The 18,920-nt window shown below is 39.7% G+C and overlaps 1 protein-coding gene across 1 annotated transcript; it reads left to right on the top strand.

Annotated features, from left to right (window-relative positions):
* Positions 1–928: 928 nt before the first annotated feature.
* Positions 929–15,216, top strand: LOC134424111 (telomere repeats-binding bouquet formation protein 1-like). Its single transcript, XM_063167609.1, has 16 exons — positions 929–1,045; positions 1,222–1,350; positions 1,788–1,919; positions 2,365–2,425; positions 2,517–2,632; positions 2,770–2,892; positions 3,415–3,567; positions 4,611–4,742; positions 6,139–6,264; positions 7,235–7,392; positions 8,112–8,470; positions 10,004–10,065; positions 11,058–11,150; positions 12,694–12,864; positions 13,921–14,001; positions 14,948–15,216. Exons 1-16 carry the CDS (start codon positions 937–939, stop codon positions 15,139–15,141), a joined length of 2,199 nt encoding a protein of 732 aa, XP_063023679.1. The 5' UTR covers positions 929–936; the 3' UTR covers positions 15,142–15,216.
* The last annotated feature ends 3,704 nt before the right edge of the window (positions 15,217–18,920 follow it).

Below are 18,920 nucleotides of genomic sequence, written 5' to 3'. Positions count from 1 at the left end.
GATATCTAATATAATTTATCATTATAATCTGCATCAGTTTTACAAAGTTTTAGCAGACTTTAGAGATAGGCCTGTTGGGGGGTGGTGAGCAGTTGGGAAAATGTGCTTTTTCCTAGTTGCCAAATTTTGGATACTGTATTGGATATGCAAAGGGTACATCCAATGCCAACCCTACACACAGAGTAAAACACACCACCACAAAGTCACTTTTTTTTTTAATTTGCTAATATTTATCCACATTTTTATTGTATTTTAACTTCTTTAAGAACCTTCAAACCTTGTAAGGGTTTACAGTAAACAATACCTTCTGTCACTGTTAGAAATAATTACCAAGTCAGTCTTTTAATGATAGCCCAAAGACTAAGAAGCAGATTTTCCAAGTCTGTTTTACCCACCCAGGGTTGTATGTAGGAGGCAGAGAATATTTTCTGTTACATCTCCAAGCACCTGGCTGAGGGCTGTGCTGCTGTGCTGCATGGTTTCTGTCTCCTGTAACTCAGTACCACAGAGCAGCCTTGTGCTCTTGGGCTCTTTCCTTACTACTCCAGAGATTTTCAACTGCACTCTGAATTTTATTTGCACTCTGAATACTTTAAGGGCTCTGTATTATTTACACTTAACGCACCTTGCAGTTGTGAATTTAATATTTAGTAGTTTACATCAGACTTACTAAGAATTACTAGTAATTAAAGGCCAGAAATATTACAAGGAGGCTGTTACTTTGCAAAGGAAATCATGCTCAGAGAACAAACTATGGACAGAAATATTTCTAGGTTTGTTGTTTGTGGCTGAATAGAAGTGGTGTGGCTCCATTTTGGCTCACTTTTCCCCCCTTTTTAAAATGCATGTACATACTACATTTTGGACAGGTTAGATTAGATTAATATCTAGAAAATATAACAATTGTAATGAAGTTTTTTGTGTTTGCTCCTAGATATGAAAACAGATTTGAACTTACTGCTTGAATGCCTTAAATATCAGATGGACTGCCCTCTGTCTCAGAAGGAGGCTTTGATCACTATCTATTCCATTTGCCAGCAAAACAGTAAGAAAGGCTTTTCCTTAGAACCAGTCATTTATGGTCACCAAATATGCCAAGAACTGGTGGGCACTGTAAAAATGTCTAGGGGACATAGGGCTTGAGGTGTTGGAGAACCTTAGAAGCCTTTCATTTTGCAGAGAAACAAAAGCAAAAGTTTCTGCTCTTTTTTCCTCTTGTAGGTGAAGCGAGCGAATACTTGCGAGAAATTGGTGGTTTGATGTTTATAAATGACCTTGCCAAGTCCAGCGCTCATTGCATCGTAAAGGAAGCAGCTTTATTTACACTGGGGATTATTATAGAGAGTAATGGTAATAAAAATAATCTTGTTTGTATTTCTGAGTGTGCTGTGGCTCCCTGTCATTACCTGTGCTCCTGCTTTGTCTCCATTTCCTTTTGGTCTCACAAAATGAAACTAGAAGCTTGTCAGCTGGAGCAGGGGCAGTGAGGGTGCCCCAGTTGCCCTGTCCACGCCTGGGTTTGATCAGTGCCTTGCTCCCCTGTGCACACAGAGTGTCTTTGAGTTTCCAGACACCTGCACTCCCCTCTCCCTCAGCAGCAAGTGTTCAATGGCTCCTGGATTGTTCCAAAGCTTGGTGTAGAACTCACTGCCAGGGGGAAGCCCTCAGGCACTTCATAGTCCTGCCCTGTCTCTGCTCCCCAGGTACTGGCCACAACTGAGACTTAACAATTTAGGATGATGAGTGGCTTACTTTAGCACTTAATGGTTTTCACTTTCTGTTTCCAGTGTATTGTCAACAGACTTTGTGTACTTCTGCACTGTTTGAAGACCTCATTTTATTTTTAATTAAAAAGGATTCTGGTGTGAACTTGAAAAGAATGTCTGTTTATGTCATCTTAGCTCTGGTGTCAAATAATAGTAAGTAAAAAAATGGGGTTTTTTCCTCTGTGTTACAACAACACTCCTTTTCTATTTGCCAATCTGCAGTCCAAAATTTGGCACAGTCAATAAGCAATGTTTTGGTGAAGTTAATTTATCAAGATGAATGTTTGCATGTAACTGAACCTGAATTGTCAAAATATGTCATTGTTCACTGGGATTTTCTTAAACAGCAGAAGGTGGTTTAGTTCTAAAAATACAGTTTGCAAATGGAAACCCATAGTTTCTGAGAGTGTCTAGAAAGAGAGACTAGAATAGAAGGAATAGAAAGGTTATTTACCAACATGTTGATATGATTTTGTATTTCCTTCTGGGGAGGATATGTGCTTGGGAAAGGGAATGTATGTATGTAAATTAAACTTGCTGTTAAGATTTTGTCTGCAATTGCATTTGTCTCTGGAGTCTTGTGTGTGTTCTCTTTTAGAAAATGGGCAAAGCTGTGTCAGAGACACAGGCTGCATCAGCCTGCTGCTGCAGTTGTTCAGGTAAACAGGGTTGCAATTCAAACAGATAATGGACTGGTTAGCAGCTGTGTTTCCTTGACTATTTGGGACTTGCTTGCATTGTCTTGAACAGAACAACTCTCTGCACGTCTGAGAAGAATGTGTCAGATGAAAACTCTGATCCCTGCTATCAGCTCTGGTGCTCGGTGTGCAGCACTCTCTGTGCCTGTGTCAACAACCCCCAGAACGGTAGGTGTTGCTCTGAAAATTGTGGAGCAAGTTCAGAGAGATTCTCCAAATCACTTTGGTTTCATTTTTACTGTTCAGCTGAAGTTGATTTCAATGATTGTGTTTTGATTTGGGGTAATTTGTTTTTACTTTTGCAGAAGATAATCAAAACATTTGCTGTTCAGTTTTTCCCCATGCCAAAGAGTGGCTGGAGAGTTGCACAGAGCCTGAGATAGTTCGTCCCATTTGCTCATTTCTTGGTCTCACAGTTGCAAATAACTGTAAGTGCAGCTCAAGCTTTACACAGTTTTGCATTTGATAAAAGGAAGTTTAATTAGAGAGCTAAATGATTTTTTCTTTCTTGTCAATTTATCTCTAACAAAGTCATTTGCTGTTCTTCCGACTTTGACCACTGTATTCCACATCTTTACTTACACTATGCTGTGCTCATGTCCACAGCTAGCCACAGTCTGGTGACATTTCCTAGGGTCAGTAAAACTGTTTGGAGCTGTTCTGATTAAAAGTGTGTCTAAATTAAAGTCCTTATTACGTGACTGATTGGTAGAAGTCGGGCATGATGTCTGCCATTTGTGTGCACATACTAGGGTCATGTTTTCCTGTAACTGTTTTATATGCAGTCACTGCATTCCTTTATGAGATTAATGTATATCCAGCTTCTGTTGTATAAGAAATGTAATGACTAACACATGCACAGAAAAACTCTAATGGACTTACTCAGTGAAATGCTAAAATAATTTGCAAACTCTGTCGCTTAAATCACATTTTTTGTTTTTTCCACCAAGCATATGTGCAGAAGTATTTTGCTTCTATTGGAGGATTGGATACATTAGCCAAAGTTCTCCTTGCGCTTATGCATGATTCTTGTTTGAGTCACTCCAGCATGAAACTTGCCGTGGTAGTAGCAAAGACCCTGGATGCCTGTATTGCTAATAACTGTGAGTGGAAAGACATTTGTTATCTATGGTAATTTTAAAATGCAATTTTTAAAGTCTTGTGCTGGTGGTAAAGTTGCAGAAATGAATGCTTAAAGGCAGTTAAGTTATACACATCCCAGTGGATGTTGCAGTGTTTTTTAAAGCTCAGAGGTGTAAGTGGGGAGTGATTCAGTTCATCTGAGGTGGATTACTGTCCCATTGTTGCTAAAATAAATACAGTGAAATTTAAACTCAACTGAAAATTAAAAATTAAAAATAAGATGCTACAGCCTGTGCTGGGTAAGTAAAGCTGAGCTCTGGGCCTGGGTTTGACCAGTCATGGATCCTGGAGTTAGGCCTGTGCCTGAATAATAAATTGTGTAGCTTAAGGAAGCTTTAATCATTCAGAGGTGGAGCTGAACCAATGTGGTGTTTCTGCACAGCACACTCTGCTCTGGTTTGCTGGCTGGGTACTGCTCTGCTGATGAGGTTTGGTGTTTTCCACAGAAGGTTTGCAGAAACCTGTGATGCTGATCAACCTGTGCTGTGGCCATGGTTGGTGCATCTCCCACTTCTGCCATAAGAGCTTCAAATGGAAGTTCCCAAAAGTTGAAAAGCATCTTCCTGCACGAGTTGTGAGGGTAGTTTCAGCTCAGTTGGGTGTGACAGCACCAGGCGTCAGCGTGGATGGACCAGCAGGGGTGTTGCCAGTGCCAGGAAGGGCTTGCCCCCTGCTCTTTTATGGCAGATACTCTGTTGTTTTATTCAACTCTCTGTGGCTCCATGCTGGAGCTGATAAAGGAGAAACTCAGCAGGGATCTGCAAAAGCTGCACAGTGCAAAGCCCTCATCCATCAGATCTTCTGCCTCACCTCCATGGAGCACAGGCTGGGAGGACGGGCAGGGCTGCATTTGGGAGCAGCACAGGGGGCATGGGGCAATCTGAGCTGTTCCAGGTGGAGCAGGGCAGGGCTGAGCAGCCCAAGGCTTTGAGGGGTTTGTAGAGTTCAATTCCTGTACACTCGTGATCTCGTTTATTTTCCTTCCAATTGTTTTAACAAACAGCTGCCATGGGTGTTGTCTTGGCAAAGTATCACACTGTGTCAGAGCTGCTGAAGCTGCTGTCCAATGAGACACTGAGCACAGGAGAAAAAATCAGTATTATTCTAACAATTGGACACTGCACTGAAGTTTGTGGTAAGATTTGCTTTTTTTTTTCACTGTCAGCTTCTCCTAAATTCTCATCCCCTGACTCCCCCAGTGGTGTCACTTCATCAAGGCTGGGGCATGAGAGAGAGTTCTGTTAAATAATACAATGTCAGTATTTGGACAAAAAGTTTTCTATATTATTCCATTGTTAAATTTTAAAGCTTGTAAGCAGCAAGTGTCTTTAGTAGCTTTAAAACAGTAGACTAAATATGCAAGAATTCAGAGCTGGGCTTAGGTGTCACAGGGAATAATTATTCCAGAGCTGGAAGCTGCTACAATGCAGACACAGCAAATGAGTTCTCTTGAGCTCTCTTTTGCATGGTCCTTGGCACATACAGCTTCTGTCCACTGCTTACAAGGCCAGTGCTATTTGTAAAAGCCATGGAAGTGCATTGGTTTCAGGACACAGAAGCAGCAGGTAGCCCTGAAATGTTCTTGTCATGTTCCTCAGGGCTTGTCCAAGCATATCTGGTACAAATACAGCACTTCAGTTGGTGTTTTGTGGTAGTGCAAGCAAAGAGAAAGGGAAATTCATTTGTACTTCTTTTTTTTCTCATGTATGTTTAGATAAACAAGATGAAGGCCTTATGTTCAAAAATCCTAGTTGATTTTCATCCTCTGAGTGCCAATGACATGTTCAATAATTAGCTCAATTGGTCATAAATTTGTTTTAACAGACATTTTTTCATTAAGAATTAGTGAAACAAGACTTAATGGAAAATGTCTTTTGAATCGAAAAATTATTTAAAAATTATTGAACAATTGTTTCAACAGAAAAAAGGTTTTTCTTAAAATGTCAACACTGTCAAAATAAAAATGTTAATTTTTTTTATTTCTTTTTTTAATTGAGTTTAAAGAAGAAAGAACTATGTTTAGCAAGTTATCAATTACATGAATACATATGCGAATGAGATCACAATAAAACTTCAGCTAATTATATAATAAATGAGGAGGAACAGATTGGCTAGACCAGGATTAAACTACTAATTTGATTTTGCTCATTATAAACCTTGAGATTTTGATATTTCCTCATCTCAGGCCTCACAGAAATGTCACATATCTACTCCAAGAGCAGGTAATGGAAGAGAAGAAATACGGGAGTCATTATTCAAATGTTTTAGGCCACAATTAAATGAGCTTGGAACTCCATGGTATAATTTGTCTCAGTCATCCTTCAGTTTTCTTACAGCAATCTGAGTTCTGGTCAAATCATCCTGTGGGATGTTAACTCCTGCTGTCCCTGCAGCAGGCTCGGGTCTGGCATGCAAATCTCTCTTTCTACAGAAACTTGCAGAGAGCTGCCAGTATTGGCCCCTACAATTATTGTAAGGTTAAGGTGTGTGGGGCTGAAACCAAAGCTTTCCTTTACCATGTCCTGTTCTAGAAGAGAACCAGTGTGAGCTGCTTCAGAACAATGGTCTGCCACTTATGATTCAGGTTTTGACAGAATCTCAGGACGAGGAACTCATCAAAGCTGCTACTTTTGTGCTGCAGAACTGCAAAGAAATGAGTAAGCTTGCTGTTACTGCTTTAAAAATGAGAGTGATTGTTTCCATCTCTGTGTTCTGCTGATTCCCCAAGTGATTTTAACTGCAGCAGCTTTGTAATTCTGTGTACTCCAGAAGATGTTTGTTTTCTGCACAGAAAGTTGCTTTTTTGTCATCAAGAACTGACTTAGGCAGAAAAAAGAGAAGTAAAAATTCCAACAGTGTTGCAAAAATGCATTTGTGAAACCTCTCCATGTAGGGCCAGTTCTTCAAGTTTTCCCATCTATAAATTGTGTGGAAAATACAAACATTGTCATTTAACACCCAGTGGATGCTCTCTTCCTGGGGATGTACCACTAGAGGGAGAGAATAAACCAGGAGATAATCAAGCCCAAAATCACTGTGTCTACATTAATTTCTAATATTAAGAAATTTTGATCTTCTTTTTTCTAAAATAGGATGTATTTTTAGGTCCCCCCTCTCAGTTTTTTTATTACTTATCTGTACAATCCCTCCCATGAAACAGGGAGACCTTGTCCTGTAATCTCTAGAGTGTGGAAGGTGTGCAAATGCTAATTAAGAAAAAACAAAGAGATATCTACATTTCTGTGCTGCAAGCACAACTGAGAGGTTTGTGTAAGATTGAGGGTGTGTGGAGATTTGTACTGTCCATTAATATGGAATTGTTTTTTTTATAAAAGCAGAGACTCATACTGGTGAAGAAGCCAGAGTTAATTCAATAAAAAAAGCTTTTTTTTTCACAACATCATTGTGAAAACAGTTTATAGGAGCTATAATTGCAAGTTCACCTCTTGTAACTGCAGTGTATATTTCAAGTGTGTTAACATTTATGTATAAATTTAAGTTTTATAAAAATTGCTATTTTGCATTAAATTATTGGGGCTGTCCCTCAGTGTACTAAATACAATAAATACTTTTAAAATGTTACTTGATAAAATTTTAAATATTAATCTTGTTTTATATTTTATAAAGCTGAACAGTTGTCTCTGAAATTATATGATAACTCACTAAATGTGAACAATGCAGAAGAATTGGATGTGCAAGTCAGAAATAGATGTCTGCAAGACTACTGGAAGAAAGCAAAAGAAATTTTACACAGAATAAACTCAATTGAAAAACAGCACAATGAGGTTGGTCTGTTTACCAAAATAGTATAAAACTAATCACACCTTTCCAGAGTTTAAGGAGAAAGTGCAAGTAAATCCTTAAGATAATTTCCATGTGAGCAAAAAACCCAGGAAAAAACATTGGATTTGTGTGAAACTACAACCTGCAGCTTTTATCAGTATTGTAGATCAGACTGAGTTACAGGTGTGCAGAGAATGGAGGCATCTGTATTGTATGAAGTGCTCTTGTTTATTGTAACCCCAGATTTTCTATGAGATAGAAAAAGAAGTGTAATTAATTTTTAATTGCTGGACATTCAAACCTATAATTTTAATATTTGCATGCATGAAATGCTCAGGGTTGTATGGCTGTGGTGGGATAGATGATAAAGGAGAATGCAAACATAGGCTGAGAAAAAGTTGTTTCATTTTCTCCATGTGCTCTAAAGCTGCTATGTATCTATGGGTTTGGAACAGCAAGTTTATGAGTTATTTAGATGGCTCTTACTTTCTAGCAGTACCTTAGTAGCAAATTCCTTGCTTCAGCCTGAAATTAGCATTTAGGAAGTACCTCCTCAACACATTCAGTGGCATTGCTCTCTTGCTGGCTCTCAGCTCAGTCAGAGGGTTTTCTGGAATTTGCTTAACTGTCAGAGTTAAACCATCTAGTTAATCCTGGCACTGGATTTATTTACCATTTTTATAGAGCTCACATAGTCACTAATCAGTACTTTTCAATACAGGAAAGAGTGCAAGGAGAAATATTTATAGATGAATCTTCAGTAGCCAATTCTTCAGAAGCATTAAAATCCCATGAAGTGAAACCTGTTGATCCAAAGAAGTACACAGAAGGAACTCAGAAAGTCGTCTGTTGTCCACAGTTGACCTCAAAGTTGAATAATCAGGTTCTTGCTCCATCTCTAACTTCTGCTCCACAAAAAAATGAAACAGTGAACACTATGGATGCAGCTTCTACCAGGCAAACTGAACAGAGGAACATTCCATGTTCAGTCACTGAGCTGCAAACAGACAGTGTGCCTCAAAGTCACAATTTAAATGGGAAAACTGCTTGTGGAAAAAGTCGGTCTGGTCTTCAGGCAGGGTGAGAATTTTACACCTAAGCAGAAATACTAAGTTGCTTTTCTTTAGTCATTCCAGATTGACAGGTGTTTTAATTACCTGTAACTAACTATGGGTGTTTTTCCTAGTGGAAGATGTAACCCTTGGGTGGCCCATCAGAGATTGTTTTTGAGGTCACAGATCAAAGACTACAGTCATTGTAGAGCTGCTGCTCTCTGAGTGCTGGTGTTGGACAGAGTGCCTCTTTTAGGGCACATTTGAATGCCCTCAGCATAGTGCTGAAAATCATCCATGGCTTTTGCCCTAAAATTCTCACTGGTGTAACAGATCAAGATTTCAGCTGTTGGTTTGGACAAAACTACAATGGTTTCTATAGTGTGCATTTACTAGGGAAACAACAGGTAGAGAACTGCTTGGAAAAATACTAAACTGGAGTGTCTGCAAAGTAGGAGGAAAAGTTTCTGCACCTCTGCTGTTCTCCCCTTATGTTCCAGTGGTGGAACAGCCATATTTGGAACTGTTCTCTTGCTCATTGCTCTCACACAGATGCTAATTTTCTTTTGCTGCTTGTGTTTATCTTTCCTATTGATAAACCCAAAATTATTGTTAGCTAACTTGCAATGATAAATACAGATTCCATTCTCTTGAGTTTATATCTGGAATATTCCTCAAGACAGTCAATGGAAAAGTATAAGCAAAATTACATTTTGGGGGTGGGGGGGGGGTATGTTTTGTTTTGTACTTTTTGAGTTCCACATTTTTCTTGTGCTTTTTTTGTGTGTCTGACTGCACCTTGCTCTGTGCAGTTTGCTGATATTATATTGTTACTTTGCAACTAGCACAGAAATCACCAAGAGCCTGGATATTTTCCATGGTACGTTCAGGTAAATTTTGCCTTGCTACTGGTTAGCATAATTTCACAGCTGCTTTAGTTGTTGTTCTGGGCTCTGATGCACAAAATTCTTAAAATATTAATTAAAAAAAAATCTAGTTTTGAATATGTGTTTGTGTGAAAACAGGAGTTACTGGAAGGTCACCATGGATCAGGCTTCTTGCTCCTGTGGCTTTCAGGGGGAGTCAGGGACACAAAAATGCTCCATCAGGGTATCATAGCAGTGTGTTGGTTGCACAGAAGTTAATTAATCTAAGAAAAGAAGAAAACCAATTGCCTTTTAGAGTGCTGCAAATGGTGAAGGGTACAGTATTCTGAAGACTCTGTGAGAGCTTTATGTGCACTTGGTAATCTTTATGTGAATCTGAATTGCAAATTACTCAGGAAACCAGTGACAGCTCTGCACTCCCTGCTGGACAGACTGCACAGAATGCCAGGCACAGATCTCTGGGAAACAGGTTTTAACATGCACTGATTACATGCTGGGTGCCATAAGTCCAGTAACTTGGGATAATTAGAATAATTTTTTTAGAGTTTTCTCTTTTATATATTTAATATGGTTTTTTGTTGTGCCCGTGGAATGTGTGTATTCATTTGCAGGTAAACATACATTGTTTTTATTGGTCTATTGGTTTTAATTTGTTTACATTTTGATCTTCCCAGTGAACAGTTATTTAAACAACCAGCAGAGACTGTTAAAAATATGAAACAGACATGCACATCAGGTACAAATAGCTACACATATTCCTTTCTGAGCTGATTTTGTTCTTAATGAAATTTTAATTAATGTTGTGTACATTTATCACTACTTTTTATCACTTGTTATGTATCATTAGATGACAGAGGTGCCTTATGTGTAATATCCTTCAATGGGTTTACATAGTGTTGGAGTTTTATATTGTACACAATTTTATCAGGAGAATATTTACCCTACTTTTCTTCTAATACGTATTTTAGCTTTGTTTTTTTAAACTGATTTTAATTGTACAAATGAATGTATCAGAGATTAAGTTTAGTGTTTAATCTGTACTGACCAGTGAAAGCCACTAACAGAAAATGGAGGTTTGGTGCTGTGCCTGTAAGGCTGGGATAGAACCTGCCTGTGAGAGTGACTTTTGCCTGATGCTGTTCCTACATGATGAACATGTGTTTAAGAGAAGAGTTTTCCAGATTTGCATTAATCCTGGCCTGATACATTTATTTCAGGACTGGGATCAGTTCAATCAAATCTTTATTCATTGTTTACTTTCCTGTTAATTTATAAAATTGTTAAGTATTCCTTAGATTAGAGTTTGCCAGAATGGGAGCTTTACAGGCATCCAGCTGATCTCCAGGTTACACCTGTTTAAACTGAGAATATGTATTATTCCAATACATTACATTTTTCAGCACTTGATTCCAAACAAAAATAAAGTTTATAGCACTTGGTTAAGGAATATGGGTTTACTGGGCTCATTTGCTATCTACAAGTTGAGGTAATATCCTTTGGGAGAGTAATGAAAAAACATTTAATTGAATACGGTTATTCTGGAATTACAGAAATGTCAATGTGAGGCATTTAACTTGAGAAATTTCATTTGGATTTCTGCTGTTCTATTAATTATACTTTAATAATCTACAAATAGAAAATGCAGTTGGATGTAGTTATGCTGATGCATGATTACCATGGCAAAAGATGGATTATATTCCTTAGTGACTTTTTTCCTCCCTCATTTAGGTCAACATTCATTCTGCTCAGAGAAAACTGAGAGAGTCAAAAGTACTTCAGCTGTATCTTCATCCCATAAAATTGCAGATTTAAGGTGTTTGGGTAAGTATTATCTTAGATCTTTCTTTCCAGTGTACATAAAAAGCCTTAAAGAGTCAGCAGTGCAGTAAGTGGATTGTCTTGACAGAAATTGTAACACATCTTTTCTATTACCTGTTATGTAATAACAAAGCCTTTCCCCTTTCCCCTTTCTCCTTTCCCTTTCCCTTTCCCCTTTCTCCTTTCCCTTTCCCTTTCCCTCTCCCTTTCCCTTTCCCTTTCCCTTTCCCTTTCCCTTTCCCTTTCCCTTTCCCTTTCCCTTTCCCTTTCCCTTTCCCTTTCCCTTTCCCTTTCCCTTTCCCTTTCCCTTTCCCTTTCCCTTTCCCTTTCCCTTTCCCCTTTCCCTTTCCCTTTCCCTTTCCCTTTCCCTTTCCCTTTCCCTTTCCCTTTCCCTTTCCCTTTCCCTTCCTTTTTTCTACCTCCAATATAAAAGATAACTATTGAAATGAAACTGACAAATTGCAGTTTCAGTCCATGTAATAATGTGGGTTTGCTGACAAACAGAACATACAGTAACTTGAATTAATTAGAAGAATAATTAGAAGAATACTTGAGCAGGTGTTTTCCTCCTTTCTCTGCCTTCAGACAGGAAGGAAGGACACGTAGCCCTGCTCATTTCCCTCATTTCTTTGCCTGCTAAACCTCCTCAGTGTTCTGCAGCCCCTCTCTCTCCCTCACTTCTGTTTCATGGTAATCCACGGCTCCAGCCCTCTGTTACCCCAGGCTCTGATTCCTCAGCCTGCTCCATCAGTAGGTCATGAGAATGCTGGTGGTACTCTGGATTTGTGAGTGGATTTTCTAATCAAGCCAATGTTCTTTTATTTAAAAGCCCTCAACAGAACAAAAACCCACAGAAAACAAAAGAACCCCTAAAGCAGCCCATAACTCAGGTTTGAACATTGTTTTTATCCGAGTTGTCAAACTAAATTCAAGCTGAGCTTTAGCACTGCTTTATCTTAAGGCAGAATGTTACAAATATGGACTTGTGCCCTTCCTGTGATTCCTCACACAAGTTCTCCTTCAGCTGATGTATGAGAGCATCCATGAGAGCATCCAAGGATATCTTAAAGCATAAATTACCCTAGGGAATGTCCTCAAAAATGAACAGCAAGGCTTCCTGTGAGACCATCCATGCCTAAACTAGATTTACCATTGATTCAGATTAATACAGGTAACTGTTACAACACAAAGTTTAAAAAAAATAGATGGCACATAATATATATATTTTGGCTCCTGGATAAATGTGCAAATGGAACTGAGGCCTGTGTCTTCCCATCCCACCAATATTTGTAGTTTTGTAGAGGATCCATGCCCCACTCAGTCCTTCTGCAGTGGAAGTGCAGTATAACTCAGTCCCATAAAATGTTGAAACCATTTTTTTTCTAAGAGAACAAATACATAGTATTTCAAGAAGGCACATAAAAGCACCATGAGTATGGAAAACTGAAGTCAAATTGATCCTAGTGAGCAAAATAAAACCCTGAACTTTGTGGTGGCTCCTTTAGAAGCCGTGATTGCTATTTCTGCAATATCCTGTTTTTCCCAGGTTGTACAGCAGGAGGACTGTCCTTGAACAGCAAAACCTTCACCAGGATGTTGCAGAGATGCCTGCATAGGTGTGAGAACCACAGAGTTATCCTGGAGGCTGAAGAAAGATACCGAGGGCAGCTCCGCAGGGTGGCTGCTGGTAACAGCAACAGATCTGCAACTCACCAGAGTATGGAGTTTATGTTCAGTACTTGGAACCATTGCTTTAGAATGGCATTTACAGTTCTGAACTTTTGTTTATTTACTTCTGATTGTCTTGCTGTTTGAAACTCACTCACTGAATTTGATTTACAGTGATTTGTACCAAGTGAGATCAGAACTGGCCCCTCCTGTTTTGAAGGAATTTGTGTGTTTCTTGCCATGGTGACAGATGCTCATTATAGGCTTTCATAAGACTCTCACATTTGCCAGAATTAGTCAAGTCCTAAGAGAAAGGAATGTGTTAAGTTGAAATATGTGTGAGTAAATGTATGACATCACACCAAAGTAATTTCATTCAGTATTCACAGCATCACAGAATGACTGGGTTGGAAGAGACCTTTAAGGTCATCGAGTCCAACCCATGCCCCAACACCTCAACTAAACCATGGCACTGAGTGCCACATCCAGCCTTGTTTTAAATGCATCCAGGGATGGTGACTCACCACCTCCCCAGGTAGACCATTCCAGAACTTTATCATTCATTCTGTGAAAAACCTTCCTTAATATCCAACCTAAATTTCCCTTGGTGCAGCTTGAGACCGTGTCCCCTGGTTCGGTCAGTTGTTGCCTGGGAGCAGAGACCAACCCCACCTGACTACAGCTATCCTTTCAGGGATCTGTAGAGAGTGATACAGGCACCCCTGAGTCTCCTTTTCTCCAGGCTGAGCACCCCCAGCTCCCCCAGGGGTTCCTCACAGGATTTGTGTTCCCAGCCCCTCTCCAGCCTCGTTGCCTCCTCTGGATGCTCTCGAGTGTCCCAAAGTCCTTCCCAAGCTGAGGGCCCAGACTGGACACAGCAGTTGAGGTGTGGCCTCAGCAGTGCTGAGCACAGGGGAAGGATGATCTCCCTGCTCCTGCTGGCCACACCATTCCTGATGCACTTATGAGTCTAGGATACTTAGAGATCTTAATGAATTAAATAGAAGCACATCCTATATTTTTTCTGGTTTAAACAATGAATTCTGAAAATTAAACAGTTATTACTTATTGGCATTTGTACTGGTGTTCATCTTATATTTTCCAGAAATGCCGCTGGCCTCAGTAGAGAAAGACAGGCTGCATAAAGAAATACCAACTTTTAGGAGCAAGAAGGATCATTTCCAAAGTAAGGGCTTGGTTCAGAAACTAGTGTGAAAAGCCCTTACTGTCTATTAATTCTTTTGCAGAACTTTATCATGGGAGACTGTGAATAGAAATTTTTTTTCCCCTCTAGATTCTGAGAACAATCTGTATATTATTAGGCGAGAAGATGCATACTCTATAATAATGAAATTGTGTCATGCACATTATTTCCCTGCAAAGTTATCAAGCACTTGCTGTATTGATCCTGTTTTGAATCCTGTCAGGGTTACTTCCATGGCATTTGCTATTCCTCAGTTTTTTGTGGCATTGTTTTCTAAAATGGAGAGGTTTAGTCAGGCTCAGAGCACAGCTTAGCTGCCTGAACCTGGATTCAGCACCACTCCTTATGCAGTTCCAAACATGTTATTCCACTAGATTCATTCCTGTTCCTGCTGGAAGCTCTGCTAAGGACTTGGGGCTTGTGATACTCAGCTACAAGGGGAATCCTTAAGAATGAATTCTTTGAAATGAGAATTGAAATCTGAATTTTGAAATTCCCACCAAAAATTTATTTTTAGTACTCTTATTGTCAAAAGCCTTGTTCACATGGTTATTTTATTTAATTTATGCCCAGTAAAAGCTAGTAGGTTGATTTTAAAATTTGTTTATATTTTTCCCCATCAGATTCAGTAATTGAGTAATTGGTCTTATGAAAACCACAAAGGAATTTTAAAACAAAAAAAAAACAACCAAAGCAACTGTATTTCATCTTGAAAGCCAATTAGAACAATGTATTATCTTTAGCAAGTACACATTTCCTGTAAGGTGAAGTAAACTGAATTTTCCAGTCTTTCTTCCAAGACCAGATTAGTGGTATGGCTCAAAAAATAACTCTCGCTTAAATTTTAATTCCTAAAACATAACCTCTGTTTTATGATTTGGGTTTTTTCTCATAAAGGTGTGTAATTGTTTTATTGTTTATTTTTAAGGCATTCTTTTGACTCCAAATAGAAAAGACAAATCTAATACTTCAAAGAGAGATGAACATAGTAGGAATACTACTAGGTGGACTAGCAACTATAACTTGACACCTGCTTATGAAAACTGTGAGTATTATCAGAAAGTGAATTCTCTGATACGCACATCTGAAAGATCAGTATTTGGGTTTAGGTCAGGGCATTGAGAGAAGTACCTGTCCTTGCTATTGGAGATAAATGGTTATAAATTTAAATAAACTGTTACACTTTCTCTCACAGAAATCAACTTGAACATCAATAATATTATTATTTGCTTCTGGTTCATCAATAGTCCCTATGTCTTAATGTGGATTATGAGAAAAAGATCTAAGGAGAATGAGATAGTATTAACAAAGCAACATTTACATATTCAGATTAATTAGAATAAATGCTCCTTTACAGTTTTATATCCAGTTTTTCAGTAGATTTTAGTTAGCTTAACATGACTAAGTGGCCTCCTTGTTCACAATTTTGTAGCTTTACAAAAATCCCAGGATGCTAACCAGAAGAGACAGAGAGTCAAAGAGATGTGCAGCCAGAAATGTCAGCATATAAAAGAAAATTGCACACATTCACTTGACAAAGATGAGGTTAGTTATGCACAGCCTAATCATGCACTGACATGTTTATAAATGGCCAAATAAAAGTAGGAATTGCGTAGTTTCTTTTTTAGTCACCTTTAACAGTAGCCTAGTAGCAAAATGAACCTTATTAAAGTAATATTCCTGTGTTGATTCTACTCCAGTCACACTGATTTAGCCTTGAATTGAGTTCAGCATTTTTCAGCTGACATATTTTCAGAATGGTGGATCTGAAGGTCTGATTTTTCCTGTATTGATGAAGATTTGCACAGTATGGAAGTAACAGAAACCTAAAGGAATAAACCTGCTAAAAGAATAAACTATGTAGGCACAACAGAAATGAAGATCCCAGAAAAATACTGTATTTTAGTAAGTAGTGACAGTGAAGAAACCTTGGAGAAGCATTGTTCCCTTGCCAGTGGGACCATTTCTGTACAACTATTAAATGTTGAATTGCCAGTAATATGTTAGTTCAACGTGCAAAATAGCAGGTACATTTACATCATTCTTAATAACACCAAAATAATTATTTGCAGGGCAATGAAATGTATTCCCTGGCCATGAGCACGAGACCTTTGAACAAGAGAAGAGTCCGAAAAGATTTCACAACTGAAGAAATCAACTGCCTTTTGAAAGGCGTCCAGAAGATGGGCAACCACTGGAATTTGATTTTGTGGTCTTACCCTTTCCAGAAAGGCCGGACAAGCGTTGACCTTTCCAAGAAATACTACAGGTTACAGGTGCAGGTACTCAGCACTGAATTTTCTACTGATGGCAAATGCTTCCAATTATCAGGAAATTGGTCTCCTCTCTGCCCAGCCTCTGTTGTGATGCTGGTCTGTGAGAGCCTCTGCAGCAGTTTCCCAGTGATAAATCCATGCATCCCTCACACAGGGAGCATTGCTCCTGTGCTTTGGAGACCATGGGAGCAATTAAGTGACAAGCCTTTGTCTATGGATAGCTGGTCTGTAATTGTGCAGTGGTTTGGGGCAACATTTATCTTGATCTTTTCTCTTTTATCTCCATTTTATAGATGAAAAAAGCCCACAAAGGACATCAGTAACATCATCTGTGAGTGCTTTGTTGCAGAATGTTCAAGAACAGCCTTTGTAACAGTGAGGTATTACCAGAACAACTCAGGCCCTTGGAGAATTTAGGTTGGCTTGGACTCCTGTTTTTCAGTGACAACTGACAGAATTGTTATGCATTGTAGTTTTAATTTACCATAACTTGACAGTTTATTTAAGTAATGCTATCATAGACAACAAAATCTCTATTGGTAAAAATTTCATTAATTTGGAACTTAAGCTTCTTGAGTATTTGATTGTGCAATTTTTGAGTTAACTTTTTGTCGCTTGCTCTATGCTATTTGTAAGAAAAGGATATATTGCTAAAATGAATACTTTATGTCTGGAAGTGCTGTTAATGTTGCTGTGTCTGAATCTGTTTCCTCTTAATTAGTAAAATGTTTAAAGCAGGTGGAATATTTTGTCACGTGTTGAATATGCTGCATGTGCAGAAAAAGGTCTCTGACAGAAAACACTGAATTTGTGGTTAAACACTGCTGCACAGAGGAGGCAAATCTCTCACTGCTGCAGAAATTCTGTACTCACTGTTGGACTGAGCAGGTACTGGTAGAATTTGGCTTCTGTTTATAATTGGACTGTTTTCTGGTGTATTTTTCAAATAAGTGAGCAGAACCCTAATTTCTGCTAATTACACATTTTTTATAGGAAGCTTTACTGAAAGCCTTGGTAACTCGCTTTTTCAGTGATAGCCTTAGTATTTCAGTTGTATTTTTTACTTGTTCTGATAAAGGAAGGATGAATCAATAGTTATTTTATTATGGAAAATGTTTAGTTATTGTATTAGCACTAGGTTTTCCCTATGATGTGGCTTAAATGCTTGAAAACAGGCAAGGTAACCAAAACCTGAGAGACTTGCAATAAAGGTGATGCCAATGATGCAGTAAATATGCCTTCCAGTCTTTTCAGCTGTTGTAATTTGGGGGTTTCATTATTAAAATATTGAAACACCTATAAAAGATGTCTCTGAGTGGAGCTGTTGCCAGTAGCAGGGTTGAGTATCAGTGGAACTGTTGGCAGAGTGGGAGCCAGAAGGGTTCCTGAGGTGGAGTGTCCCCAAGGAGGACACTGAGGTCCCTCACACACTCCAGGTGTTTTCCCTGGGACACCAGCCTAGTCCAGACAATCTGTGACTTCATCCTTTCACTGAATGTCTATCAGTATCCACATTGTCAGGATCTGAAATACGTCTCAAGTGGCTAAAATGTGTAAGGTGTGAATCTTTACTTGCCACAAGGTGAGAATGTTGCAATACTGACCATTTACCTCACCTTAGGTAAAGTTCAGGTTGGAAAGGCCCTGTGGAGCCTTTGGTCTCCTCTCTTTGGAGCAGGACTGAGGTCAAAGTTATTCAAGTTATTCAGTGCTTTGTGAAGTTCTGAGGCTTTTCAAGGAAGGAATTCCTGCTGCCTTTTTGGGCAGCCTCTGCTTGTGTTTCAGCTCCTCTCAGAAGGCAGGGGCTGGAGCCACATCACTGGAACATTCTGGTGGGATCTGAAAGGGAAGTCATGGACCAGGAACAGGCAACACCTGAGGTGTGAATTTGTGCAAGTCAGTCTTTTGCTCTCCTTTGGACTGACTGCACAGTTTTGATCAGTTTAATTTTCCTGCACAAGTGCTTTGAAATCCACATGTAACAGGCACCACAAAACCAAAATTGCATGAGAATAGTTGATGTCACTTTTAGGCCGGTTGGGCCAACCAGGGCAGTATTCCAGCACTTTGAAAAGCTAGAATTACTGACAAACCATCGAGGAAAGTCCATTTGTGAAAACCCTGACATGCTCTCCTGGTTCTGTTGGTCAAACAGAGAGTGTTAGGGGTGTGAGGATGGGGTGGTAATGACAGCTTGATCAATCAGCAACAATTTACACGGTGTGCTCATCCAGATCTGCCCCGGCACTGCCGGCACCGCGGCTGCACTGGCGGGGGCGCGGCAGGGTGGGGAGCGTGGCTGTGGAGAGGGACCAGGGCAGGAACCGAGGATCAGGAGAAGGTACCTGAGCAAGCGCCCGGGAAGGTACCCAGGATATAGGAGGAGGTTGCGGAGCGGTGCCGGGGTGCGGGAGGAGGCTCCGGAGCGGTGCCGGGTGTGGGAGGCGGTTCCGGAGCGGTGCCGGGTGCGGGAGGAGGTTCCCGAGTGGTTCCCGAGTCGTGCCGGGCTGCGGAAGGAGGTTCCTGAGCAGGTGCCGGGTGCGGGAGGCGGTTCCGGAGCGGTTCTCGAGCGGTGCCAGGTGCGGGAGGAGGTTCCCCAATGGTTCCCGAGCGGTGCCGGGTGTG

Source organism: Melospiza melodia, chromosome 13 (genome assembly GCF_035770615.1).
Source record: "Melospiza melodia melodia isolate bMelMel2 chromosome 13, bMelMel2.pri, whole genome shotgun sequence".
NCBI lineage: Eukaryota > Metazoa > Chordata > Aves > Passeriformes > Passerellidae > Melospiza > Melospiza melodia.
Note: the sequence above shows the minus strand (reverse complement) of the source record. Positions and strands in the feature narration are given on the sequence as shown.